The sequence below is a fragment of the Eptatretus burgeri genome, chromosome 2 (genome assembly GCF_056783735.1).
Source record: "Eptatretus burgeri isolate ZD-2024b chromosome 2, Ebu_testis_v1, whole genome shotgun sequence".
NCBI classification, from domain to species: domain Eukaryota; kingdom Metazoa; phylum Chordata; class Myxini; order Myxiniformes; family Myxinidae; genus Eptatretus; species Eptatretus burgeri.
Window position 1 is genome coordinate 18,106,469 of NC_140962.1, and position 10,562 is coordinate 18,117,030.

At 31.9% G+C, this 10,562-nt stretch overlaps 1 protein-coding gene and 1 long non-coding RNA gene across 2 annotated transcripts in view; one reads left to right on the top strand and one right to left on the bottom strand.

The window, feature by feature from the left end:
• The window catches only part of LOC147031502 (uncharacterized), a 566,858-nt gene that overhangs the window by 374,568 nt on the left and 181,728 nt on the right, over positions 1-10,562 (top strand). The window lies entirely within an intron of this gene.
• The window catches only part of LOC147031508 (uncharacterized), a 2,217-nt gene continuing 1,190 nt past the window's right edge, over positions 9,536-10,562 (bottom strand). The window contains exons 2-3 of the mRNA XM_085864255.1: positions 10,470-10,562; positions 9,536-10,372 (exon numbers count right to left, since the gene is read on the bottom strand). The exon at positions 10,470-10,562 is cut by the window's right edge and continues 72 nt beyond it. Coding sequence (XP_085720381.1) covers positions 9,539-10,372; positions 10,470-10,562 — 927 coding nt within the window. The 3' untranslated portion in view covers positions 9,536-9,538. The remainder of the gene's footprint in view (positions 10,373-10,469) is intronic.

A 10,562-nucleotide genomic window follows, 5' to 3' on the forward strand; every position in this document is an offset into this window, starting at 1 on the left:
AAGATGTAAATCTTGATGAAATAAAGGATGTTAATATATCAGGTGAAATGACATTTCGTTCAATAGTAGTTAACGATAATTTTAAAATTACCTTTAATATAAAAAATGTTGTCGTTGAATCTGATAATGAAAAAAAGTATATCGATATCGATGGTAATATACAACTGAAAGTATAGATGAATTTCAGTTTAAGTAAAGTTTTACTTTATAAATATGCTAGACTTTCCTGATTCTCCATATGACAAATTTGAGAATTGTCCTGCGTGTGAAAGACGGGGATTAAACACAGAGTCAAAAGCCTATAAACAATGTATATTCTGTGATTATCTTCTAATTAATGATAATAAAAAATATAAAAAGGAAAATAATTCTTTTAGATTTACACCAAAAATGAATTACTTTACAAGATTGATTAGAGAAATGAATGTAAAGTATGAGGATGATAACACACCTTTCCTTACAAGGGAAGAAACTGAACGTATAAGAGAAATGTTCAAAGGATTGTTGTTGTATATTATTCATGGATGTAATTTTCAGGGAAATATCAACACAAGATATTGTATAAATAAAATAATGGATTATCTTGAAATTAAACCTGAACTTAGGATAAAATATAGAGTTTCTAAAAAAGCTAATAATAAATTAAATAACCTGTTTTTCAAATATATAAATGAATGATTTTTTACCTATTTGGGAAAATAAGATAAAATTTAACAACCATAAAAATCTCCCAAATTCATTAAGATGTCTCATAGTTGGTTCAAGTGGATGTGGAAAAACCTGCTTACTTTTAAAAATGCTCCTCACTCCCAACTTTTTAGATTATGATAATTTAATAATTTTCACAAAGTCGAGTTTTCAACCAGAGTATCAACTACTCTCACAAGGTTTTAATGCTGGTCTTCAAAAAGAAGATATAATAGGTTTATTTAAACGTCAAAAAACCTAAATGATTATAACATTGAAGATATAATTCAACTATTTTGTGATACACAGAGATGTAAAAAGAAATCAAATCTTATAACTTGTATTCTTAGTGATAATACGGATGATATACCGTCTCCCCAAGATTTGGATAAATCAAAAAAGAACCTCGTTATCTTTGATGATTGTGTTAATGAGAGAAACCAAACGGTAATGGATAGCTACTACACAAGAGGGAGACATTCTTCTTGTAATTGTATTTATCTTAGTCAATCGTACTTTCAACTTCCTCGTCGTTCCATCAGAAACAATGCTAATACTTTTATTTTATTCAAGTTAAATTCAATAGATATCAATAATTTTTGGAGAGATAATTGTTCTACATTATGTAGTAAAAAGAAATTTGAGGATTATATGAAGCACACGACTGAAAAATATAAATATATTGTTGTGAAACAAGATGAGATATTAAGGGATATATTTTTTGTTTTATAAACAATTACATATATAAATGACAACTATTATTATAAATCTTGTGGGTAAATCTGCTTCTGGAAAAAACTTTCATAAATCAAGGTTCTTGTGTAGTACAAATGAGAATATTGTAAATTTACTTAAAAAACACCCCGTGATACGCATTGTATCAACAACAACTAGAGCAATAAGACCTGGAGAAGTAAAAGGTGAAGATTATCACTATATTTCAGTGGAGGAACATATGCGATTGAGGAATGAAGGACAAATATTTGAGGAGGTTTCTCTTGGTACAACAAAATATTCACATTGTAAGAGTGAGTTAAAGAAACTAAAATCTGGTGGTGTTGGGATATTAGAAACTAATCCAGAAGGAACGAGACAAATTATTAAATATCTGAGCGGAGTGAAGATTTTATCATTCGGTTTTGATGTTGATGAAGAAACTCAACACAAACGTATGAAAAGCAGAGATGCAAGGATTAGTGAAGAAGAAATTACAACTCGCATTAATGTTAATAAAGAATTTGATGAAATATTTAAAGAAAAGGATTTATTTGAACACATCTACTTGAATGATGAAGAAAAGGAAAATTTCCCTGTTGATCTTTACAATTCATTAAATGATATTTTACAATAAATAAATGGATACAAAAGAAAGAGCAAGAAGATTTAAGGAACATCAAGAGTTGGTTTCAAAAGTTGTAAAACAACAGGAAGACATAAAGAAGAAACGCAGACAGAAACTAACGGGCGAAGAAGCATTTGAAAAAAACAAGAGAAATTTTTTAAACCACTTTTAAAAACTTCCCAAGAAAAAATGAAAGATGTTTCCACAGTTCCCACAGTAGAATATACTCCTAGAAAGCTTCAAATGTTAAAAGATTTCAGTCAAATGACGGAGGAAGAATTAGAGCATTTAGGAGAATTAGAATATGATGATGAAGGTTTATTTCAACAACTGGAAGAGATTAATCAACCCCCTGATTATATTGTGAATGCTGTTCAAAACAATGAATATTCAGCGGATTCAAAAACCAAAGCAGGACTCATTCCAACAGAACAACCAGCAATATTTCATCTTGTTCAAGAAAAGGTATTGATATTTAATGATGAATTAAGGTTCTTAAGTTCTGCTCAACCCCCTGTTAAACTAACTCCGAGATTAATGTTTCTTCTCACAAAAGATGGAAGACAAGGTTCAACTGTGAGGGATGAATCAAAGTATATTGATAAACCATTGGATATGGAAAATAATGATGATAGAGTATATATTGATTTGCTGAACACTCTAAATTATAAGGTTATTCTTTCTGGTAAAAGTAGGAAGAATGAGAAGGAGAAACACATTATTCAGGCTTTAAGTATCCTTGGTTCAGGTATTAGTTTTCTTCCAAATGACCCATCGCAATTAGTTAATAGACTGTTATTGTTGTTCGGCAGTAAGAAGGCTGGAAATAACAATTGTTTTAATGAAGCATCAGCCATTTTAGACCAGTTGATGAACATGAAAATAATTAATAAATCTCAATATAAAGACATTTTAACTCATATTAAATAAGATGAGAAGCACAATCCTGAGTTTTAATTTCACAACAAGCGACCACACATCTTCATTCCCATACCCACTACAACTTGACACAACAAAAGAATATGAGGCATCTTTATTGTCCATGGAGACTTATAATACCTTATTTAATATAACCGAGAAAAATGACAAGTTTAGTTATAATCCGGGAAGTGGATACAAAACGATAACAGTCTCACCGGAGCATACGAGATTTCTCAAATATCTTCCGAAATTGCTCGTCTTATGAAAGAACAGGGTGATGAACCAAAAAATATTGTTATAAACATTCAAAAACATACTTCAAAATCAACGATTAAAGTTAAAAATAACTACAAGGTTGATTTCACAATTGATAATTCATTTAGAGAGTTATTAGGTTTCTCCTCAAAAAAGATTGAAACTAATGGGACGTTTTACAGTGATAATGTCATTCAAATATCCTCAGGAATAAATTCGGTGTTAATTCACTGTGATTTGATTGATGGTGCTTATAATGATGGATTAAAAACAAATACAATATTTTCATTCAGCGCATACTCAACCCCAATTGGTTATAAATTCAATATGGAGCCTAAAAATTTGGTTTATCTACCTGTGTCAGGAAAAACCATACACAGAGTAAATTTTAGGATAACCGACCAAGATAATCGTGTGATCTCTTTTAATGGAGAAGTTATATCCATCAGAATTCACCTACGTGAAGTTTTTCAATAAATAAATACGATGGTTATTGTGAGGAAGCACGAGTTGGGAAAATATAAAATAATTACAGGGGATGGGATGTTCCTTTCCCCGTACTACAAGGGTGAAGGTATGTATCTTGGTAGAGGATACTATAAACCTAAGAGACAAAGGGGTGTTGGACATCAATTTAGAGGAGATGGGATAATTGATACGCTCATGGGTATTGGTTCAACTATTCTTAAACATAAAGACCTAATTGGTTCAACTGCTTCTGCTGTGGGAAATGTAGCAGGTGCTGTAAAGAGTATAAAAGATGCTCAGAAAGAATCTCATAAATTACAAGCAATAAAAGAAATTAAGAAAGGTAAAACTCAGTTGTCCCCCCAAGAACGACAGAAAATAATTCAAATACTTGGATCAGGGTTTCAAAAGTTTTAACATCTTTTTCCTAAATAAATACAAGTATGGAAGCAATTGATAGTATCTATGATTTGGATGATACTATTATTATCTCAAACTCCACTAAAAAGAAGATTACTTCAAGGTAAATGCAATAACTGGAACAGACTGGAATACAAATGGTACAAAAAGTTTTGAAATAAATAATCAACAAACCTATTTGAATCTCTCCGAAAGTTTCTTGTTGTGTAAATTTAAATTCACTAAGGCTGGGAATAACACAAACGCTACACTTGTAAATGATTTCTTCTGGAAAATGTTTGATAGTGTGCGATTGTATATTGGAACACAAGAAGTTGAAGCGGTTGATTATGTCTCTGCTGTATCTGAAATGATGAAATTTACACTCTATACATTCAGTGATAGAATGGGAAAGGGGTCTGTCGAAGGTTTTATTCCTGATATGTCAACAGGAACAAACACAGACCCTGGATATATTCAAAGGAAAGGAATGTATAATGATGATACAAAAGCAGAAAATAGTTTTACTGTGGCAGTTCCTCTTAAAGGTATATTTGGATTTTGTGATTATGATAAAGTTCTGTATGGTCTTAAAATTAGATTTCAACTACAAAGGAATGATAATGAAAATAGATTGCTTTTTGGTGTTGGTAATGCTTTTGGTGATCAGAATAAATTTGTAATTGAGGAGATGAGTTGGTATATCAGTGAATATACTCCTAATCTTAAAACAGAAGAGATGTTGAATCGAAGACTTAACTCAAAAAACCACTCAGTGTATCATACCTCAAAAGAAGATGTCAACACGTTAAACTCAATCAAACTACTTACACGTGGAATTTGGGTGTTCTGGAAGGAAAGCCACGATATCTGTGGATGATTTTTAAAAAGCCAGATGGTGATACTGCGACTGATAAGAATAATGCATTGAGTGATAATGCTAAGGTGAAACAACTTCGCGTTTCTCTAGATGGAACATTTTATCCACGAGATAGATTGGAAATTAATTGGGAAAAAATGATTTTGCTGAAGCATACAAGTCTTACCAAAAGGTGTGTGAAAGTAATGGAAATAAAGAACCTATTTTGGATATGACAGCATTTAAAAGTTTGTATACAATCTATACGTTTGACCTGAGCGCTCAAAAAGAAACTATAAAGTCTAATCGAGTGGATACTTCCCTATACATTGAAAGAGGAGAGAGTGAAGAAGTTGATACATATTGTTTGCTTTTGGAAGAAACAGAATTGCAGATTAATACAGATAATGGTGTGATGATTAGTCTCACATAATTTTTTTGTTAAATAAATGAGTGGCAAAGTACCAACTGGGGTATATGTTAATCAAATCAATCTTCATAAACTATCATCTTGTGTTCAAAATCAAAAGCCTTGTACGATTAACGTTAATACAATTCAGAGAAAAGGAGCAGTAAGAATTGATGTTTTGCTCACAAGAGAACAGGTTAAAATCTTGAATGACACTGGCTCACTTAAAATTAAAATGACAAAACCAATGTTAAAAAAATATTCAATAAGAGAGACGAGTGGAGGATTTCTCCCATTTCTAATTCCTTTATTTGCTGGTTTAAGTGCGGTTGGAGCATTGACGGGTGGTATTTCAACAGCGGTCAAAACTGCCAACGAAAGGAAGGCTCAACTCCAGGCTCAAAAAGAATTGGAAAGACATAACAAAGAGTTGGAGAAACAAATTAGTGGAAGTGGTGTAATTGTAGATTTTGCTGAAAAACTTGAAGGTCTGCCTGATAAAGCGAGATTGTTAGTTGGAGATATGCTTTCTTCTATAGCACAAGCAGGTGTAAAATTAACGAAAAGAGGTAATGGATTATATCTTTCTAATAAATAAATGAGCATTGATGAGTGGTTGAAAGAATTTGGAAAGAATACAACATCAAATTTACAACTTGCCAAATATTGTAAGAAATTAAAAATTCATAATGTGGTTATTTGTATGAGAGATGAATTAACAAATGTGTCAAAACATACAAAGAATATTATTATGAACTTAGAAGATAATGATGGGAACGGTTCTCATTGGGTTTGTATTTTTAATAGTCAAGACAAATATTATTTTGATAGTTTTGGTCTTCCACCACCTGTTGAAGTCATAAAATTCTTACAGAATGGTGTTTATCAAACATTTCAAGTCCAAGAATTAAATTCCAAGTGTTGTGGTCAATTATGTCTATATGTGTTATTTCAACTCAACAAAAATAAAAAATTTTATGATATTATTTTTAATCTAATATAAATGACTTATGTTGGTAAAGATGGTTCTATCTTTGGTGTATCTCAAGAACTGGATATTGATTTATCAAATTATTATACAAAGGCACAGGCTGAACGATATAAATATAATATAAACAAAAATATTAACATGAAAAATGCTTATAAATTAAAAAATTATCCAAGCCCGACTGACGCGAATGACTTGGTGAGATTAAGCGATTTATCACAATATATATACTTAAATAAAACGGCTGTGTATTCTAAAGATACAGAAGTGTTGATATTATCTCCAGGTCATACAGAATTCACAGTTCGAATTAAAATAAATTTTTATAAAGAAGGGCGTATCGTTTGTATGAGAATAGAACAATGGGGGTATGATATGAATGATTTAGGGTATAATTGGTCATTTAAAATTAACCTCGAAGACCTGGAACAATTAAATCAGTCTCGTAAGGAAGAATATTATCCACTTGGTATCGAGAATGAGTTTTGTGGAGCCACGATTAGTAAACAACAAATAAAAGAATTTAATAAGGGTAAATATAATAATGGTTTTGCCCTTGTTTATCTCATGAAAACAGAAAAAACAGGATTATATATAATAAGTAAGGAAATACAAAATGATTTAACTATGGGAAGATGGGGAGGTGTTTCGTGCCATAATATTATTCTAACATATATTTCTAATACATAAATGACAGCAAGAAGGCTTCAAGAAAATTATCATTTCTGTGTCCAAGCATACCTTCAAGAAAAGGGTATTCGGTATTTTAATAAATATGTTCTACAACATAAGAATGAGGTATTTTCAATAAAAGATTGGCATTATGCTGATGTTGATAAACCAACAACTTTAGATTTAATTAGAATGTTAAATAATGAAAAAATTATAAGGTTAAGAAAAGGTAAGGCTCTTTTAGAAATTCAAAAGAAATTTTATTGGTATCCTGTTGTAAAAAATTATTTTGGATACAGGAATAACAAGAAATCCTGATGAATATATGTATAATATTCTATGGGGTGTAAACGATTCAAGTATAGTAAGGGATGAGGAAGGAGTTGAAGAAGAGAGGGAAGAGGAGGAAAAGGAGGAGGAGGAGAGAGAGAAGGAGGAAAGAGAGAAGAGAGAGAGGGAGGAAAGAGAGAGAATGAATAAATATCAAAATATGGAAACCAGTGAGATTCAAAAAAGAATAGAGGTATTAAAGAAATTAACTTATCTCACCAGGGAGGAATACAAAGAATTAAAAAGTCTATTTGCAATACTTTCGACAAGACTATCGACATCGAGAAGACATGTATTTTAATTCAAGTTTTTTCTTAAATAAATGGAGGAGAGAGTGAAGGCATTTCTAAGGATTCTTTATGTTTTAAAAATTAAGATTCAAATGTGCATGTTGGAAACTAAAAAGGTTTTTGCACTCTGCAGAAATTTTTCTCATAAATAAATGAGTTATTGTCTCAAATGTAAAAAGAAAACTAATACTAAAAATATTTCATATATTAAAAGTAAAAATAACAGGGTTATACAAAAAGGTATATGTTCGGTGTGTGGTTCAAAAAAAAATCAATTTATCTCCAAACACAAACTCGGAGGAGATATACAAAAGTTTTTATCAGGAAGTAAATTTACAACTACTGGAATACCAGGGGAATTACATCTTCCAGGGTATTCTTTCTGTGGTCCAGGCACAAACTTGGATAAAAGATTAGATGAGGCAGACAATCCTAAATCCTGGAGTAAACCAATCAATAGAGTTGATGAAGTGTGCATGAGACACGATATTGATTATGGGAATACCACAACGTTGGAAGAAAAGCATGAAGCCGATAGAGAAATGTTATATAATTTGTCTCTGATACAAAATCCAACCTTGAGAGAAAAAGTTGATAGGTTCATCGTGAAGAAGATGATTAGTGCTAAATTGAAACTTGGACTTGGAAATTCAAAAAACTTATAGGCTCTAATGATGCCATTAAGACTGAAGAGCAATTAGCTGATGAATTACATAAACCAATATTCACAAAGTTTCAGAGAAGGAAAGTTTATTCCAAGGAAGTTGATTATATCTGGTCTGCTGATTTGATTGAACTCAATAATGATAAGGGGTACAAGTATGCTTTAACCGTTATTGATTTGAGGAGTAGATATGCGTGGGTTGTCCCTTTAAAAAACAAAACAGGTAATACTCTTGTGTTAGCTTTTCAACAGATATTTAATAAAAGTAAGAGAAAACCTAAGAAATTGTGGACTGATGAGGGTAGAGAGTTTTATAACAAGACATTTATGAATTTTCTAAAAAATAACAGTATTACATTATACAGTACCTTTAATGAAGGGAAGGCAGTTGTTGTTGAACGTTTTAATCGTACCTTAAAAGAGAGACTATATAAAAAATTCACACAACTCGGTTCACAACAATGGTCATCTTTTATTCAGGATATTGTGGATAAGTATAATGACACGATTCACACGTCAACGAATATGAAGCCATCAGAAACATTTACAAAATTAAAATATGAAAAAGAGATTAATGTCAGAAAACCTAAGTTCAAAGTTGGTGATATCGTAAGAATATATAGGTGGAAATCTCATTTTGAAAAGGGTTTTACTGAACGATGGACGAAAGAACTTTTTAAAATTGTTGATGTAATAGATACAGTTCCTTGGACTTATAAAATATATGATTTGGAAGGGGAAGAGATTTTAGGTTCATTTTATTCACAGGAATTACAAAAGACAAAACTAAGCATATAATACACCTTTGTGGACACTAGAGGGACAAGTATATAATGTGTGTCAAGGGGGACGTTCTTAGATCTGTGAACCCCAAACACAGAATCCTCAACTGAATAGTCAAGGCTTAACTTTTGTTTGTGTGTGTGTGTGCAATGGGAGCAATAGGTTGGCGCTTCACTCCCTCCTACTATACACCGTTGTGGACACTCGAGGGCCAAGTCCGAGGTGTATAACAGTATATAATGTGTGTCAAGGGGGACGTTCTTAGATCTGTGAACCCCAAACACAGAATCCTCAACTGAATAGTCAAGGCTTAACTTTTGTTTGTTGATGTGTATGTGTGTGTGTGTCCCAACCCTCACATTCAAAATCTCAACCCCAACCCTCACATTCAAAATCTCAACCCCAACTCAATCCTCGCCCAACACAATGTCTTTTTCAAAATGAGATTTCCACCTATATATATATATATTTTTACGTTTTTTTTTTCTTCTTCCAATTCTGTCTTTTAAGGCTTTCAGGTTTGATGACGTAGAAAGGGGGAGTAAGCCTGCACTTTCTTCCCAGAACTTTCTTGATCTTGCTCCCATCAAGCACCATCCGACAAAGAACTACATCGATAGGTTTAGATCCCAAAGAGTGATAGCAACTCCAAAAGTCTCCAAAATATAAATAAATAAAATAATAATAATAATAAATAAATAAATAAATAAATAAAAGCCTCCAAAAAAGTTTCAAGTGTCCAACATAAACCCAACTTTCCAAGTCTTCAAGGTATAACCACATTCCCGTTGAGTTTCCAAGATATGTATCACATTGTGAGTTATCAATCCAGAACCCACATTTCAAGTATTCAAAGTAAAACCAACTTACAAAGTCTCTTAAGGATAACTCATTTACTGATTTTTTCAAAATTTGTGAGTCTCCAAGGTAGGCCCCATATTTAGAACCATCTTGGCAGAACCCTTTTCCTGAGTCTCCAAGGTAGTTATTTAAACCATCAAGGCAGAACTCATTTACTGATTTTTTCAAAATTTGTGAGTCTCCAAGGTAAAACTTGTATTCTGGCTCATCAAGGTATAACTTGTTCAGTGGGTATTGTCTTGATAACTCACAATGAGTACTATTGCTGTAAAACTCTTTTTCAGGATTTTGCTGGTCTCCAAGGTATAACTCTTTGGTTGGGTCATCAAGGACGAACTCGTTCTGTGGGTCTTGGTCGCTCATAAGGTCTTCAACCAAGCCAACAATTTCGCCCCAAGTTGTAGCAAAAGCAGTATTTTCATTTCGTATTTCAGACACAATTTCCTGTGAGAGAAAATAATAATGTATTAATTAAGTTATTTAATTATTAAATGAGTATGCTTCAATCAAAGTTTGAAAATAGGAAAATAAAAAATCTTACCTCAATAGATAAGAGGTTTGAATCCAGTTCATCAACTTGAAGGTTTAGTTCCATAGAAGACAGAGAGTTCCAAGGAACACCAAAGTCATCCCA